Source organism: Castanea sativa, chromosome 8 (genome assembly GCF_040712315.1).
Source record: "Castanea sativa cultivar Marrone di Chiusa Pesio chromosome 8, ASM4071231v1".
NCBI classification, from domain to species: domain Eukaryota; kingdom Viridiplantae; phylum Streptophyta; class Magnoliopsida; order Fagales; family Fagaceae; genus Castanea; species Castanea sativa.
Window position 1 is genome coordinate 27,756,140 of NC_134020.1, and position 19,635 is coordinate 27,775,774.

General features: G+C 32.6%; 1 protein-coding gene across 1 annotated transcript; it reads left to right on the forward strand.

The window, feature by feature from the left end:
• Positions 1-11,681: 11,681 nt before the first annotated feature.
• Positions 11,682-13,694, forward strand: LOC142605482 (putative L-type lectin-domain containing receptor kinase II.2). The gene has a single exon (XM_075776877.1). The coding sequence runs from the start codon at positions 11,685-11,687 to the stop codon at positions 13,692-13,694; it is 2,010 nt and encodes a 669-aa protein (XP_075632992.1). The 5' UTR covers positions 11,682-11,684.
• Positions 13,695-19,635: the final 5,941 nt, after the last annotated feature.

Below are 19,635 nucleotides of genomic sequence, written 5' to 3' on the forward strand. Positions count from 1 at the left end.
TATTCAGCTAAGATAAGATATGTGTTATTCAAATGTAACTGGGTCGACGTTCATAGTAACGGGGGTACAAGGTTGATGAGTTAGGGTTTCCACTTGTGAATTTTACCCACTTGATACATGTGGGGGATGAATTGATGGATGAGCCATATGTATTGGCATCTGAAGCTTCACAAGTGTTTTATGTAGAGGACAAGAGGGACAAGGATTAGTTTGTAGTTGTTAAAACTAAAGCAAGGGATGTGTTTGACACTAGCAGTGGTCCCTTGTGTAGCGATGATGATGGTGATACTTATTGCAAGAATGTTCCCTACAATATCACTATTGACAATGCGATTTCTGACAACATTGGTTTGGCTCAAGCCGATGTCCAAGGAACCACAATTGATGCAACGCTCATTGCTGAGAACGACAAGCAAGAAGGGGACTTCATAGATGATAATGACTTTATTGATGACGAAGTCAGCGATGAGGACTATAGCGACAATGAGTACAATGACGATTAGTAGTGTAATGTAGTAAGACCATATTTTGAACTACTATGTTCTTGTTATAACACTTTAGATTAGAATATGCATTTTGATTGTCACCTATACTGTGTTTCGACTTAAGTAAATGGAATCTCAATTGCTTCCATATGTGTGGCCTAGTAATGTGCTTGTGAAGTGCTGCATGTGTAAAGCGTTTGTTTCTTACAGGTTTTAAACATGGTAAAGAGATGGCAAGATGTGTAACAAATACATATATATATATATATATAGACATATGGATATGTAATTTTATGTTTTTTATAACTAACAAGCTTGCATTGTTTAGGTACTGCACACAGGAATAGGGAGGAAGCGACGACTTGAGTTCATTGAGCCTGGTGAGAGGCCCTCATGTGTGGAGTCGAATGAAGTACAATCAGGCCAACAGGGTCCTCCAACTAATGATGATAGACGACATTCCCAGGGGAGTGATGACGAGACACAACCACCAGATTGGTGTATTTCTGTATGATCTCACTATACTAAAGGCAATAATTTAAATATAAAAAAAAAAAAAACAAGAATTGTTTAAAATATAAGTTGGGTTTGTTAGAGAGAAAGAGATAGAGTAGTATGAATGGTACACAACAGTTCTAGTGATGTTTATGCACGCCCCATATGACAAATTGACAAATACATAATTGAAGATTATAAATTAATATGAATTAGATAAATTAATATAAATCAATTGAAGAATAAATGAATCATAAAAAAAAAATAAAGTGCTTCAAAATAATAAAAATTAAGAACTGATAAATAAATAAACTTGGACAGTTTATATTTTATACCTAATAATATTCTTACAAGACTTTTTAAAGAGTTAAGAAAAAATATAAGAATGACCATCAACAGTATTTAAATGATATATATATAAATTTAAGTTTATCCATGTATAGGCATGGGTTACAAGATTGTCTATATATATATACACACACACATCTACCTTCTCCAGTATTTTTATCCTCTTGTCCCAAACTGCTTGGCACTTTAGCAAACTTCTTGTTTTTAGGGTACCCTTTTATAGCACGAATAATAATGAACTAATATTTAAGTAGATCTAAAATACTAGTGATTGACATCATGGTTGAATTTCAAATCTTATTCAAGTTGCCAATAAATTGGATTGACTAATTTTCAATGCTAAAATATGCGGCCATAAGTTCGTTATTGAAAAAAAAAAAATTGAGTTGTGGTTTATTGTCTCAATCTCATGCTTTTTTGGTTACAAATGCGAGATTCTAAGAAAATCTGCAGTTTTAATTTCTATTTGGTTGCTGAGTTGCTTTAAAGATGGACGAAAAGGAGATGAATTGAATTTGTGTCTCATGTTTTATTTTTCTTTTTGTGGTTGCTTCCTTCATGGTATTCAATCACTCATAACCAAATGAAGAAGATGGCTTATAGTGTTAGATTTGTGTTGGTACATACTTTTTATATTTGCTCCTGTTTGTAGGTGTTTGGATTTTGGCTATGGAAGCAGTAACTACTTACTGAAGGTTATGTGGCCTGAAAGGTTTTGATTGTATTGTACACTTATTTTTACTCTTGTAGTTGGTAGCTTAAGTTAATTTTGATGTTTTTAGTATGTGAGATGCACCTACCTTTTTTTTTGATAAACCACCTTGCTAGTAATTAACATCCAAAAACTTAGTTGTTCTTATGATGATCCATAACTTAGGATGTATACATTCACACAATTGAATTTCATAGTAACAAGAGAATTTATTACATTAACAGCATTGTGTAGCTTTTGTAAAGGGTAAATCTTTATCTAGAAAGCATGTACACAGCATTTTGGGGGATTTTCTTTTAGGCATCCAACATATGAGAGAAAAAGTGCATGAGCTAAAATAAATGAGAAAGGAAGAAATTTTGGTGTAAGGCTTATCTATTCTACCTATTTAGTTTCTAAATTTAGTTTTGTGTAAGTAGTATTTCCCCTTGGCTGTACATAGCTCTTTATATGTGATGCAATTTCATTCAATGGTTAAGTATTCTTGTTAGTATTTCATGAATTATGTGGCTGCAACTTGAAATTCTAAAGCCCTTAAGCAAATTATAATTGCATATGCTTCCAAATATGAACCTAAATTACAATTGGGTTATAGTTTTTGTTTTAGGATTCAAATAGAAGTTCTCTTTATGTGAATTCAGTATAGTATGGTTTTTGTATTACTAGTACATTTCTTGAGTTAATTCCATGATCCTAATTCAATTTCATGTTGTTCTTACCCTTGATTCAATAATTATGCATGCAAGTAACAAGTTGTGGTCATGATAGTATTTTTAAGCTCTCTTTGTGATGTACCTTGTATCTAATAAATGGTTCAGCACCTTAACCTCTTTGTATTGAACATATTAAATCCCTAGAGTTGTGCTAATGTAAATCTCAACCTTATGCCTTGTTAATGACTAATTGTAACAACTTTTTGCAAAATTTGGTGATCATGGCTCTAGATTTTTTATTGTATAATCATGCTATGTCGTAGGACATGTTTGTACTTTATTTTAAGCAATTTCTTGTGTCCAAGTATGCGTTTCATGTTTTATGAAAACCCTAAATTGTATGGGTCTGCCCAAAGAATTGATTTAAGAAGCCTTGAGTAACTATCTTGGAAATTGGTTGTATTTCATTGTCATAGTTGTTGTTTTGTGTTTGCTTCCCTTAAGCTATATGGCTGTCCAGTCCTTGAATTTATTTAACTATGTTAATGCAAGTAAGAAACTCAAGTAAAAGGCTCGTTAAGACTATGTCATTTGATTTATGACCAAAGCTTGTTTTCAGTATGATTCATTAAGCTAGCTTTGCTAGACAAGTCATAATTCTGATAGGATTTTTAAACCAAATGAACTTGACTTTAATGTCCCTAGTGTGCCCTTTTGGGAACCTTAGGATCTTATGTATTTGCATGGAATATTGCTCCCAAACTCAGACACATTTTGAATTGATTTTAGCTTTGTTTGACATGATATGAATGTGAACGTAAAAATAATGGTTTCTCCATAGTTTGGCACTTCATGTTGTTTGACAAATGTATCTTATATTTGGGAAACCTCCTTGAGTTGGGATTAGGATTTTCTTGATTTTAAGAGGTAGGCTGAGAGAGGCATGTGTAAGTTATACTAAGCTAGAATTGATAGTAATTAATTTTGATATTTGGTTTAGGTGTTATGAGCACCCATGGATGAACTTGCTACGGTTGAGACTTCGGACAATGGAAAGCCATATGACAAGGCTGCTAAAATTGAAGTTCCATTTATATAGTTCATCCTCTGCTTTATAAATTTTGAGTGTTCCTTACATTCTATATATTTTTGTGAGGTTGCTATATAAGAACTTTTAGGGTGTGGATAAGGTCCATGGTCTCACAGTATATATTTTCTTTGTTTGTAAGTAGTTAATTCAAGTATTTGCAACGTAGTATTGAAAGAAAAAACTGGTTTGCTTCATTAGTATAGTAAGCATGAATAATAATGAACTTCAATATCTTGGAAAAGCTAGAGCTTCACCTATGTATTTGGTGTGGCAGACTTAGGATTTTTTTTTTTTCCTGGGGCATGATTTATCTGAATAGGATAGATATATTTCTATTATGAAGAATTTCATTCTTCTATTTAAAGAAAGAAAAAAAAAAGTCACAAGGATACAAGATATTTGATGACTTTTACTCCAGAAAGATAAATGGACTAATGGCATAGTAAATTTTATTAGAATATTCACACCTAAAATTTTTAAGCTATTAGGTAAAGAGTCTTAATTAATAATAGTATACATAAATCATACCAAGCTTTTTCTTTTCCAACAAAAAAAAAAAGGGTATACATAAATCAAACCAAAGTTTCCACACTGCCAATGTGAGACTTGGTTATCATGTTAGAATTTACACTATTAGAGGAAGAAGTTCAACTAAACCTAATCCCAAAAAAGTCATATGTGTTTGTTGACAATACGCTCTTACAATTGATAAGTCTATTTATCCGAAACTCGTAAATAGAGAGAAAGAGTATATTTAATCACCTAATATTTCATAAAGAGTGGAACTCATCACGTGGGTCATTTGACTAAAATGGAAGACAAAGTGTGGCTCTCAATAAGTGAGATTGACATATGAATTATTTAACTTAATCGGGAGGTGTAATTGTCAAAATATAGTTTGATTTGAACTTAAGATGACATTCTCATGACAAAAATATTACTTATCACTACTAATATTATTATTTTTTAGAATCTATAAAAAAGTTAGATTGACAATAAAGTATATTTATTTAATCTTGTAATAAATATTCTAACATAGTTTGTTTGGTTCCCTTGACAAAATATATTTACGTAGGTTCTTATTCATTGTGCATAAAATTATTTCTTATAATATTATAATTACAACAATCTAAAGAAAAAAAATACAATTTTTCCCTATTATATAATTTATGAATTTTTTTTTACCTTATATTAAATATTCGCAATGGCTTGCCTGTTTGTACATTTTATGAATTTATCTAACATGTTTTCTGGATGTTGCATGTCCTTTATATGAACTTTTATTCTTTTTAATGCTGCTTTGACACATGCAGAAGACATTAATCAGATGGTGTGTTGGAAGTGATTTTTATGTTTGAAAAGACAATTACACTATCTAAGTAGATACTAGCATTACTGCTGCAAACCAAAGTTCACTTGCATATTGTGACCATTTAAAAAAGGAAAAAACTGAAAAATAAATTTTACATCTCTTCTTTATTAAACAAAGTCACTCTAGTTGTATTGTATTGTTTATTATCATAATAACATCAATTAAGTTCATGTTTCCTTCGTCTGTAATGCTGTGATAATGCTCAATAGCCAATAATAACAATGCACTAAAAGGAACAATAATGTTTGAGGAGAATCCCTTAAAATTTTCCTCTCTTTTGCTTCGTAAGAGAGAAGGAACTTAAAGATTTTGGTTTATAGAGTACTGAACAGTAAACATGGTGTTAACCTCTGTAGTTGTATGTGGCTAAAAGGGCATCACTTAGATAAAGAGATTGTGCTGGTTTTATTTTTCATCTTTCTATATCTTTTTTTTATAGGAAATAATAACTTGTTTATGTTACATTCATTTGAACACGGTTCCCCCACACCTAAAACCAGGCCTAAGGGCTAACTAGAGATACTAGTACCTGCTAAAGACATATTGCAAATTGTATATGCAAAGTGTACTAGATGAATTAATAGGTATCAATTAATGTGTCTTATAGGTACTTATGTGTTTATGAATATGTTCAAGATATTATACATTACTCATGTTTGCAAGTGTAGTATTGCCCTCGTTGCTAATATGTTTTCTTGTTTATTTGTGAGTACTAGCCGAAGATGAAAGAGCTTATGGCAACGGGCTCACAATTGTAGTGAGAGGACATTGAGGCTGGCATACTTTGGCAGCCCGACAATGCATTTGGACAGGTCATCAGTCTAGAGAGAGGTGGTCGTGTCAGAGGGATAGCCTTTGGTCCAACCCCCTCTGGCAATCATGCAAGGAACATGGAGGACAGTACGCCACCTCCAACATCTACTACAACCGACCAAAGGGTTAAGGAGTTGTCTGCTCAAGTAGAAGCAATGAGGGAGAAATGCACTTGTTATGATGCCATTGAAGCTAAAGTGAGGCTAATGAGGAGGATGCTTACCCAAATGTACCCATCGTTTCCCACTATCTCTATGGTAAGAAGTTTGAATTACAAAGTATGTTGTGTGTCATATTTATTAGATCATTGATCAAAAACAAGGATAGATTTTACAGTGAAATAGGGCAGCATATATTGTCATAAAGCTGTGCTAGATACAAATGCAAATACATTCTCTTGAAAAAATATCCCACTAAAAAATTGTTACCCTACTCTACGTTTGGCTTAATTTAGCACTCAGTTACTATAATAATGCCAATAATGGTGTTATCATATAGGCCCAATCTTCTTCTTCATGTTTTCAGAGTTGAGATTTAGGGGTTTATGTTTGGTAGGGTGAAGATCCAAATCCCAGTGGAAATTTCATTGTGAGTTAGGTTCATTTTTTGCCATTACACTCTCCAATCCAAGTGGAAAATTCAACCAAAGTAAAGAGGAGTTGTGATTTTCAGGCCAAAGCAAATGTTTATTTATTTTATATTGTTGTGTTTGTTTGTCTAGAAACTGTGAGCTAAGAAAATAAGATGTTTATTTGAATTTGGATCTTTATTTTTTATATGAATGCTACTGTGTTATAACTTTTTAATAAATTATATATTGAAATTTTTAACCTAATGTCAGACGTGTAAAGTGTACTTGAGTGTGTTTTAATTGTTAATGTGGCACTTGGTAATAATAGTGGTGATATTGTGTCATTCAGCTACTAACTCTGTTATTTAGTACACTAATCCATTGTCTATTTCTTAATTCGTAGCATGGTGACGGTGATTTTACAGTGGATATCCAGACTCCCGGTGCTTAGCGCTTATCATCTGATGATACACATTGGCAATACTTTGGGCCCTATTTTGGAGTAGTTACTATGACATTTTGATATTTATAATAAAGTTTCAAACTTTGATATATATATATATATATATATATATATATATATACACACACATCATAGTTGGAAACTTTGTTATAACATTCTAGACAATTGAAATGTATTATTTTGTGCATGACATTCTACATAGTTAGAATGTATTCTTTTCTATAGGACATTCTACGTAGTTGTGTAGAATGTATTATGTTGTTCATAACATTCTAGACATTTGGGATGTAATTATTAATATGGTGTAATTAAATATATTTAGTTTGTTGGTTTAATGTGGTATTGTAGTTGCTTTTGGAAAATATGAATTGCCGTTCATTACAGGTGCTATAAAATATGTATTGAAAAATATGTATTGTAGGTTCATTATAGGTGCTATAAAATTAAAAAAAAATAAAATAAAATAAAAGACCCTATTTCAGGGCTTTAAAAACCGTTGGAATAGGTTATGGCATAAGCAAGGCTGTTATGGCATTTTAAAAACGCTAGTATTGGGCTTATTTTTAATACTGTAGATGCACTATACCGGCGGTTCTTAAAGCGCTGGCATAAGCAAAACCTATTGTAGCGGTTTGAAAGTGCTGGTATAGGCCTTATTATTGTATCCATTGAAGACCTATATCAGCGCTTTTGAAAACGCTAGAATGGGTATTATCTATGCCAGCGCTTTTAAAAGCACTGGTATAAGTTGTATTCATATTTCCGGAAATACCCTATAGGGGTGGTTATAAAACCGCTGGTATAAATTGACCTATACCAGTGCTTTTTTTATTTTTAATTAAAAAGCACTATTATAGGCCCTGAAATCCACCGATACAAGTCTTAAAAACTGTTGGCGAAGATTGTCCCGACACAAGTAAAAGCGTCGAAACAGAGTCTGAAAAGTGCCGCGACCTATCCCGGCGCTTTTGAAAAGCGCTGTTACAGGTCCGGTGACCCTATACCGATTGCCACTGCGCGGCAATTTAAAGCGCTAGGATAGGCATTTTGGGCCTATTCCGGTGCTTTTTGGGGCTATCCCAGCGGTTTTGCAAACACTGGGATAGTCCCATATTTTTTTAACATATTATCTAACTTGATTTATTACTACTTTTATATATATGCATGCATTTCATAATACCTTAGTTTCACACAATATGAATTTATTATACTATAACTTAAAAGTAAAATATTTTTTTTCTATTATTTAAATTTAAGTAAATTAATATAAAAAACTATTTACGTATGAATTTTGATTAAGCCGTGCATCGCACAGGCATAATACTAGTATAAAATAAAAATTGGGCTTAGAAACCATGGTTGCGCCAAGTGACTTCACTAAATTGTAGAATTTTGTTTTTAGAGTTTAATATATATATATATATATATATATATATATATATATATATATTTCTTATCTTCTTCTCCTATAATTTCTAAGTTGATAAAAATATTAATTTGATTACAATCCAAATTCTTCATCTAATCCTTTTATTATTAATTTATCTATAATTTCTAATTGATTTATTTAATTAGCAATTGGAAATCTACTTTATTTATGAGTTATGAGTTCTAGCATTCTAGGGGATTAGAATTTTGGTTTCACACTAATTGTTCATATCAACTTTAATTTTATATAATAATAAAAAATCATAGTACACGTATACAACTACTAATATCAACATTTTATTTTATTTTTTATTTTTTTGAACAAATCATAGATAGGCACAAAATTATAATTATTCTTATTGACTTTCTATAAATCTCTGTCAATTTTTCAGTTAAATACAAAATTTTAGTTGCTGTCATCTTTTGTTTAAGTTACATATGATTCTTAATTAAACCATGCATCGCACGAGCATAACACACACACACATATAGATAGCCATTGAAAAATACAACACGATAAATTATCATCTATTACATTTTTTTAGTTAAGCCAAAAAAAGAACAATAACCACAATGTCTATCAAATTTATGATGGTCAAATGTATGCTAATTGTTCATTTGATCTTACAAAACTATTATTACAAAAGATCTAAAGAACTCTTACTTCTTTATCTTCTTTTATTGCTCTGCAGTATAATCTGATTCTATAATTAATGAATACACCATTTCATTTTCCTCAATATGAGTTGTAACTATAAGTTGGATATTGAAATCATTTCCCTTCCCCTCCTTCTTTGTTAGCCTGCTCATGAAAAGCCTGATGCTGACTCTATTAGCTGAAGGAAAAATTCTGGTTTTGCATCTCATGCAAAACCCACAGCGGAAGCAACGAACTAGGATCTATTTCATTCATGATTGATAACGTGCACTACATAAATTTCAGAATTTAAGAACAAGATAGCGTACCTTGGTGTGGAGAAATTCAAAACAAAGACTAGAAGCACTTGGGAACACTTTTAATCTTCACTCCAATTCCACTTTACGCCCAAGATGTGTGGTCTCTCAATCAGTTTTTCAAAGGGAGAATGAAAGTGTGTCTCACACTCTCTCACACACCGTTTCTTTTTCTTTTCTAATCTCCTCTCATAAAAATTATGTATGTTTCTCCCTTTATAACTAACTGATTATCTAATTGGGCTGGCCTATTGGGCCTTTCCAATTGGGCTTTAGTGTGTGGCTTGGAGTGGGACCAAAAGGGACCAATAAGACACTAGCTCCAATGGGCCTTGGGCTTTTCCGTCAACTCTTGACAAGTCCAAAGTTACCATTAATTATATTTAATACCACTATATAAATATAATTGCACTCTAGGCCTTATTAATAAATTATATCCCAAGACTTTATTATACACATAACCCCTTCATAAAATATTCGTAGTAACACAAAGTCATAAATGTAGACTGCCACTTTGTAAATTACTACATCTTATCCTTGAGTACCCGGTTTAATTCTTTAAAGTCATTTATTATATATTTATGAAATCCAATTTCATAAATATATACTTTAGTAATTTCTTACTAAAATAGTTAGGCCTAACTCTCTGAATAACTGAAACCATTAAACTTATCTTAAGGGAATATTTTATATCTCCATCAAGAGAATATGAATTCCATCTTGAGAATATATGTTCCATCAACCCTAAATGTGGTTGCCCAACATACTGAGATTTTGACCGTCACTTCAGATCTCACTCCTGATATATCAAAGCAACCTACACTTCATGATCAGGTCCATTATTCTCTCAGGATTAAGAGTTCATGCAAATAGAAGTAGTGAGATTTATTATTCATTTGACAGTCATTAGGAGAACAATAAATCTCACAGCGGTCCTGTTCAATATGTTTTAACTCTTAAAACATATCAACATATCAACATATCAACATATCAACTAGAAGTCTCCACTTCCATGATCAAGAAAAATCATCGTAGTTGACACGTTATAGTCTTCGCAGATGAAATGCCAAATTTCATCACCGACTACGAACTATAAATTCTGAGTTTACAAAGAACTTGTGATTTACATCTTCTGTGACTTTTCACATAAATCACATACAATGCATCTCATGGACTATATGATAATGTCTCATATTCATGTTATCATTATTTTAGATAATAATAATAAAATAACTTTATCAATCACAATATTAAGTCATACATCATGTTTTACATAATGTCATACATAATATCATACATAGCATCATACAATAGGATTTAAGGGCACAAATCCTAACATTAGCATGCATTCCTAATTGTCAAAACACTAAATGTTAAAAGACTTAGCCAAGCAAAAAGTTAGATAAGTTGTTTCCAAACAGATACACACAGCTTATCTAGCTTTTTGCTGAAAACATTTTTGTGAAAATGTGCTAAAATATACTTATACCTTGAAATTTTTTGAAAATGTGCTAAAGTATACTCGAAGTAAATTGAACCCAAATCTTTGTGGTTTGAATTTTTTTTTTTTTTCATGAAAAATGCTAAATTGATGTGATAATGAATGTGATAAATTTCCTTGTTAATAACATAATAACTATTATTATTTTGTTTTATGCTTTAAAGTTTTTTTTTTAATTTTTTGAGAAACAATTTGTAAGAGTTATAAAAGATGAGAGACCAAACATGTTATAAAGTTGTGTTTAAAAGTAGATACTTTGTAAGGCATATAGATCAGTTTATGAATTACATTTGTAGTAGCAGCGATATTGCTCTTTTTTAATTGATAAAGATGATATATTTTCCCTTTAATCTTAGCAAACAACAATGCCACTTAATTGACTCTCCAACTAACAAAATAAAATGAATTTATGCTAGTAGATAAAACAGAGAAGGCATTTTACCTTTGAAATAGGTTCCCTCGTATTTAGCAATCACAAGAATATACTATGATCCTAGTGTCCCACGTTACTTTAGTGTAAGTTTAAACATGTGTTTATAAACTCAATGGGCATCAATTTGAAAAGCAAAGGTCAAACAATTGAAACTTCTTTTCCAACCATAGTTCCTACTTGACAATGACACTCTTTTGGGGAGGCAACAGTTTGGTTAGCCCATGACCAGGGGAACGCAGATACTGTTGTTTTATCATGAACCAGGGGCAAAGAATAAAAACGCAATTATCTGAACTCTCAGACACTTTAAGCAAGCAAAAGCCCTCAGTTTACAAAAGGAAGCTTTTCCCACTTTTCCTAATGCTAATGGCTATGGTTCTTCACTCACTTCAGTTTCTGATAATTCTGTGTGTTTACTTTATTTGCTTGGCCTTTGCTCAAAATGAAGACCACTTCATCTACAATGGCTTCCATCAAGAAAATCTGCATCTAGATGGATCTGCTCGAATCCACCCTAATGGTCTATTGCAACTCACCAACAATTCAAAAAAACAAATTGGTCATGCTTTCTACCAACTTCCTCTAAAATTCAATGCTTCTTCGGGTTTAACTCAGTCTCTTTCATTTTCTACAAACTTTGTATTTGCAATAGTTCCTAAAACACCATCGGAAGGTGGCCATGGAATTGCCTTCACCATCAGTCCTTCGTGGAAATTCACCAATGTTGTAGACAGCAATTATCTAGGACTCTTGAATGCCTCAAATAATGGCCTTTCAACAAACCACTTATTAGCCATTGAGCTTGATACTGTAGAGGGTGAAGAATTTCAAGATATAGACAACAACCATGTGGGAATCGATGTGAACAACCTGACATCAATTGAGTCAGCTACTGCGGCCTACTTTTCTGATCAAGAAAGAAAGAATATAAGCTTGGAGCTAGTAAGTGGCAACCCAATGCATCTTTGGATAGACTACAATGAAATAGAAAAGTTACTGAATGTAACACTAGCCCCAACCGGCATCACAAAACCAAACCGGCCTCTCTTGTCAACACACATAGATTTGTCCCAATATCTTTTGGAATCTATGTATGTTGGTTTCTCTGCAGCCACTGGTACAATTACAAGTGACCACTACATTCTTGGATGGAGCTTTAATAAAAGTGGACAAGCACAAAGCCTCGATGTTTCGAAGCTTCCTCAACCTCCCCATCAAAGGAAAAGTAAACGGGGACAAATTATCATGATTTTGATCATAGCAGTAGTGGTTGTTCTGATATTGGTTACTGGAACTATTTTCATTTTGAGGAGGAAGAAATATGCAGAAATACTAGAAGATTGGGAAAACGAGTATGGTCCTCACAGGTTCAGTTACAAGAATCTCTACAAAGCAACCAAAGGTTTCTCAAACAAAGAGCTTCTTGGAGAAGGGGGATTCGGAAAGGTTTATAAAGGAACACTTCGTCCTTCCAATATACAGATTGCAGTCAAGAAAGTCTCCCGCGATTCCAAACAAGGGATGAAGGAATTTGTGGCTGAGATCATTAGCATGGGTAGGCTGAGGCACAGGAACTTGGTACAGCTCCTAGGATATTGCCAGCGAAAGGGTAAACTCCTCTTGGTCTATGATTATATGCCCAATGGAAGCCTTGACAAGTTCTTATATGGCAATGAAAAACCAAAACTTAATTGGCTTCAACGATTTCAAATCCTCAAAGGCGTAGCATCTGGCCTTCTTTACCTCCATGAAGAGTGGGAACAAGTTGTTCTACATAGAGATGTAAAAGCAAGCAATGTTCTAATAGATGCCGAATTAAATGGAAGGCTAGGAGATTTTGGCCTTGCCAAATTATGCGACCATGGTGCCAATCCCCAAACCACCAATGTGGCTGGAACTGTGGGTTATTTGGCTCCTGAGCTTACTAGAACAGGAAGGGCAACCACTTTCACTGATGTGTTTGCTTTTGGGGCTTTCATGCTTGAAGTGGCTTGTGGAAGAAGGCCAATAGAGATACGAGGTCTACCTACAGAGATGATTCTGGTTGATTATGTCTTTCAATGCTGGAGAAAAGGAGCCATCCTAAATGCTAGTGATCCTAGATTGGAAGGTAGTTATGTAAAAGAGGAAATGGAATTGGTTTTGAAACTAGGCCTGTTTTGCTCACAGTCAATGCTAGCAACTAGGCCTAGCATGAGGCAAGTGATGCAATTTTTAGATGGTGATGCTGATCTACCAGAGTTGCCACATGACAATGCTTCTTTTGGTACACCTACCAATAGTGAAGCATATGGTTTATCGCTATTTCCTTCATCTAGCAAGGGTTCTGCTCCTTCCATGTTTAGCACTGATTCAATCCTCAAAAGCGGTCGTTGAATTAGTTGTACAACATGCTATGGGCAAAATAGATCATGCATCTTTGCTTAGTACCAAAACATTCAGTGGCACACAGAAAGCTAGAGATGAGAGGTATGCAATTTCTTTCACTTGCTAAATAAACAGATATTAGGTAGTAGTCTACTTAAGCTTTATGTAGTACTACAACTCAACAAGATTAACTCAGCTGTTTCAAGCTCTATAGATCAATATTTATGTAGTGTATTGCAGGAAAAAAAAAAAAAAAAAAAAGATCACGTGGTTGATCAAGTTTTAGATTACTAAAAAGTGAAATCCAACAGCTAGTAATCATTATGTGTGAAAATTATTGTTTATGGGGAACTAATCAACTTTGAAAATTAATGCTATGTTTGGAAGTTTTGAGAGAGAGGAGAGTAGAGGGGAGTAGAGGGAAGGAGAGTAGTGGAGAGAAGAGTAGAGGGGAATGGTTATCCTCCACCTTGTTTGAATGTTTTTAAAATTAAGGAGGAGGGGAATAATTAGTCTTTTTATTTGTAATTTTGTTAATATGGTAAGGGTAAATTTGATAATTCATTTGGTCAAGTATTTTTATACTCCACTCTTCCTCCATATCTCTCCAATTTGGGAAAATTAAAAATAAGGAGTTAGAAGTAGTTCAAACCCCTCCAAACCTCTTCAAATCCCTCCCCCTCCTTCCTTAAAAAATCCAAACAAGGTAATTAAATTACTCTCCCTCCCTCTACTCTACTCCCCCTCTTTCCCCCAACATCCAAACATAGCTTAACAATACAAATGAAGATTGATTTCCGATTAATTATTAATTACCACAGTAAACAAGTCAACAATTATAATCAAGGTGTTCTAACGTAGTCCATTGTTGACGAAGTGGAAAACTTATGAAGGCATTCAAAGATACCAATATGGGGCTTAACCCCAGCCCCAAGAAGTAACTAACTAATAGAATCGAAGCTTTACAATTTGAGATATACCCATGACTCAAGATTCTACACCCAATAAGTAACTTACTCTTGTGACCCCACAATTAGCTCCAAATTGCTTAAACTCTTCTATTATGAATACTTTCCACGAACTATGTTTGTCAATCCATAAGGCCATATTTTTCTCTTTGAATAGTACTATTTTGCTCTAGTATAGCCTCCTTGCCTTTAAAAGTTGTGCAATAAGTGATTTATATAAATGCATAAAGTAGAGTTACAACCTAGCAGGAAATCTTCTCCTATTGAAATTTGGACTCAAAATTGTGCAATTTTTCACTCTAGTACTTCTCAAATTTAACATTCATGTGTCAACTTTAAATCTCAATATCTCACTTGATTCACATCCAAAATTAGATTCCAAATTAGATCAAATTTCAAATGTGTCTATTTTGAAACCCCGGATGTCTACTTTCCAATGAAACTAGTTTCACTCAAAAATTCAATATGGTGCAAAAGAGATGGGTAAAAGATCATAAACACCTTATCTTAAGCATATCGAAACCTTTTTTGTCTTTGAGCAAATTCTAAGCCGGATTCAACCCACTTTTGAAATCAATAAACTACACAAATGAAGTTTGCTTTCACAATATAGTTGCTTGAATGGTTTATAATGAATTGCAGTGGTGTAAGGGCATGGAAAGGAGTTCAGTGAGTAGTACTAAAAAGGTTTTTTTCTTTTTCTTTTTTCCGCAGAATTTTTTTTTACTAAATTGGAATCAAATCTGTATACCAACATATTTCAACCTTATGAACTTATTAATTACCATGGCACACCTTGAGATCAAGGTTCTTAAATTTTCAAGCATCCAAGAGATTTGCAAGACATATCCTTTTAATTGGAAAAGGAAAAAAAAATATCTATTTTTTTATTATAAATTTTCTAGATTTTTATTTTTATTTTTTTAATTTCAGAATTTCAAAAATAACAAAACGTAATCATTCTGGGGAACTTAAAGGCAACCTACCTAATGGAGTGGACAGAAGGACTACATTGAACACGAATTAAAGTTGGGCAAATTGAAATGACCAAACTGAAAGTTACAAGACTGAATTGAATTTTAGGCAAAATTAGATAATGCAATTTGTAATTTAGTGAGTATATTTTTACCTTTTTTTTAGATTGTAACTAGCAATTTAATTATTGTAATCTTCATTTTTTTTTTTATTATAACGAGGACCAAAGTTATGTATTTTATTACTTATTCATAAAAATAAATTTTTTATCTGATTTTCTTAATTTTTTTTGTTTATAAATTAAAATAAGTGACGACTTAGTTGTAATCGTAAATCCCTCAATTTAGGTAAATAATAATCTATAGTTGAATCTCTACCTTGAGATTTACAATTATTAAGGTGATGAGGTTTCATCTCTAATTAAATTCTAATTCACTTCAAATCATGGTTCTCAATTGTCACTATTGTATTCTTTTCTCTAAATTAAAAAATTAAATTAAATTAAATAAAAAAGAAGAATTGTTGTATTCAAATCAACTAGTAAGAGCAATGGCACTAGCATTGTTGTAGTGATGGTTGATATTTTTAGAGAAATACTTGAGGTCGCCAAACAATGAAGAAATTGCTAGATTGTTAGCCCATGTCCAAAGCCGTGGATTTTTGGGGATGTTTGTAAACATTGATTTGATGCATTAGAAATGAAAAATTGTCCAGCTTCATGGAAAGACGTGAGCCAACTATTATTTGGAAAGCGATGGCATCATATGATCTTTGAATATAACATGCATTTTTTTGAATTATCTAAGTCAAATAATGACATTAACATGTTAGAGCAGTTTCATATATTTTCCAAGCTCACAAGGACATGCTCTTTCAATTAATTACTTAATCAATGATAATGATTACACAATGGGATACTACCTTGCCAATTGCATATATTCAAAGTGGTCAACATCTGTAAAAACAACCCTGCCTCCACTTGGACAAAAAAGAAAATTATTTGCAAAATCTCAGGAGACGCATATAGGAAGGATGTAAAGCATGTAATTTAATTGGAGTACTTCAAGCACAATTTGCATTTGTATGTGGACCTACACGATTTTTTCAATCTTGAAATACTCTAAAACATCACAAAAGCATCCAAAATTCTCCATAACATGATTATTGAAGATGAGCGAGATGAAAACGAAGCTATTAATTTCGATTATGAACAAATTGATGAAATCCTCATACACAATGTTGAACAAAACACTAAGCAAAGACCTTTTATTAAAAACTGGACTCTTTAAATTACAATACTTTTCAAGCACTGATGCTTTGACTCACTAACACTAGGGCACGCATAGCACCTTTCTTTCACTGCACATGGCACATACAAAATACAATTGCACACACTTGACACCTTACTCCTAGACACCTAGCTACTAACCCTATGACATAACCACTCTTGACTTTCTTTTTTTCACTTCCACTATTCTTGGTGCTTACCTGTACTTCACCTCTTTTTTTGATAATACTCGTACTTCACCTCACTTCACTCATCTAGGTCTTAGTTTATTATTTATTATTTTAATTTCTAGCCCCTTCTAGACTATTACAAAAAATTTATGGCTGAGTTTTACTTCTACATAGAAGTCTCTAGAGAATTAAAGAGAGACATCTCATAGAAAAATCCGGAATGCAAGAGAATTTTCTAGAGAATGAGAGAGGTAGTGCTTGATTTTTAACACACAAGTGTCACACGAGCAAATTTTTGGAATATGCTCAATTTTATAAACGCAATAGAGACCAAGAAGTTCATTCTCAACACCAATTGGACCTCGTCGAACGTTGATCACAATTACAAGGCGAGTTGTAGGAACTTTGAGTGTGTGAATTATGGATATGAGTTTTTATTGTAATTTGATATGAGTTGTGCATATGAGTTCTCTATGGACTACATTGGTAGTTTCCATTGCATCTATCATACTCTTCAAAGAACCTGTATGATCGTTAAGGAAAAAAATTCCAAAAGTATGATGGTCACACATTAAAAAAAAAGATTTCTAGATATATGACCGTTAGAATAATTTATTAATTTTTAATCATTGTTAGGAAAAGTCGAGTTTTAAAAAATATGACGGTAAGAACATAATTATTTAAAAATATAACAGTTGGAAACAAATAATAAAGAAAAAAAATTATAAATACAATGTTAAAAGTATAGCAAATGAGATATAGAATGTATTATTAAGTGATATATTAAAATAAATAAAGTAACTTTTTGGTATGTCAAAGTATTTTTTTTTTTTTAGCATAACTAATGCTAATGCTCTAAGGTTTCTCCAAAAAAATAATAGTGCTCTAAGTGACTTGGTCTCTTCTAAAAAAAAAAAAAAAGTGACTTGGTGGGCTCTTGGCTTCACTATTTTAATTACTTTTATGTCATCGTTGCTACCTTGTATTTTACTTTTTTCTTATTTTTATATCAAACTTGTAAAAATAATTCTATGAACACAACAATTTCACAACATATATTTAGTATCCATTTGGATACTGATGAAAGTTGGGTGTATGCATTTTAGCTTTCTTTTTTTTTGAGAAGCGCATTTCAACTTTCCAATAGGTCTCGTGCACTGTTCACAGGACCTACAAACCTATTTTTTCAATAAAACTTTCATTAAAAATGAGTCCCACGGTATTAGTTACACATTTAAAAATTATTTTACTACAATGTTTTCAGTTTTCAGCAAAATAAGCGATATCTAAACACACTCTTAAACCTTTATCTTTCTGATCTATGATTTTGAATTTCATTTTGGGTAGTTTTTAGAGGCTGATATTTAGTTACAAGTACTGGTCAATATTTTTGTAGTATTAGAGTATTCTCATCAAGGATTCTAAAAATTTTAGCATTTAACATTTCAAAAACCTACTTTATCTATTATACCACCGAAATTTAAGATACATCAAACATCAAAACTTCTATATTTTTTACCACTTCATTTAAATAATATAAACTACTCATTAAAATAATAATAAAACAACTGCAAAAAAACTATAGCAAGCACCATCTCCACCACCGCTACCACCGCTCCACTTGCCATAACCACCATTGTAGCAACCACAACCCACCATAGCCACCACCACCACAAGTAACAGCACTACACCTGCAACCACAACTACCTGCAAGAAGAAAAGAAAAACCCAAAGTATAACCACAACCAACCACCACAAAAACAATTAGCCACTGCAAAAACAAACTCTCAGCCAAGCACTCACCAGTGGCTGATCTAACCCCCTACAAGAAGAAAACAAAACAAAACAAAAAAAAGAAAGCAAAACCACAATCATCAAAACAAAATTGTAACCCATAGATCCAACCCACGAACTCACCGATCTCACTACCGTGCCTCCAAATCAAACCCACAAATCACCACCACCGTGACCCACCATCGAAACCCACTAAAAAATATTGGAAGGGAAGTAGCTTCATTGGTTCAAATCCAAGTCGTGAGATAGCTTCAAGCGGGGAGCCACAGGGAGATCAATTTCAAAGAGCGGGGAAAAAAAAAAAGGAACGGCAGATCTGAACAGAGAAGGAAATAAATTTTTTTTTTTTTTAAAAAGGGAGAAATAAAATATGTTTTTTAAAGAGAAAAAGAGAGAGAAAGCTTAAAAAATAATAATAAAATAAATAATTTATATAAGATAGAGCTACAATGCACTCTCAAAGATGAGAGTGCACTGTAGCAAGATGGCAAATCTTTTAGCATATGCGTGTTAATGGAGTGGGTTTTTTGAGTTTCAAATGCTAACATTTAAGTTTAAGCATTTTTGCAATCCTTGATAAGGATGCTCTTAGTATCCTTACATGTTTTTCTATTCTGTTCCAAGGATTGAGAGCAAGAAGATTAGTATGAAAATTCAACATAAAAGAGAGAATTTGTAATCTATTCACTTGAAATGTATAAAATGTCATCCGATCTTGGATCATATCTATCTTATGTTCAAGCCTTATTATTCAA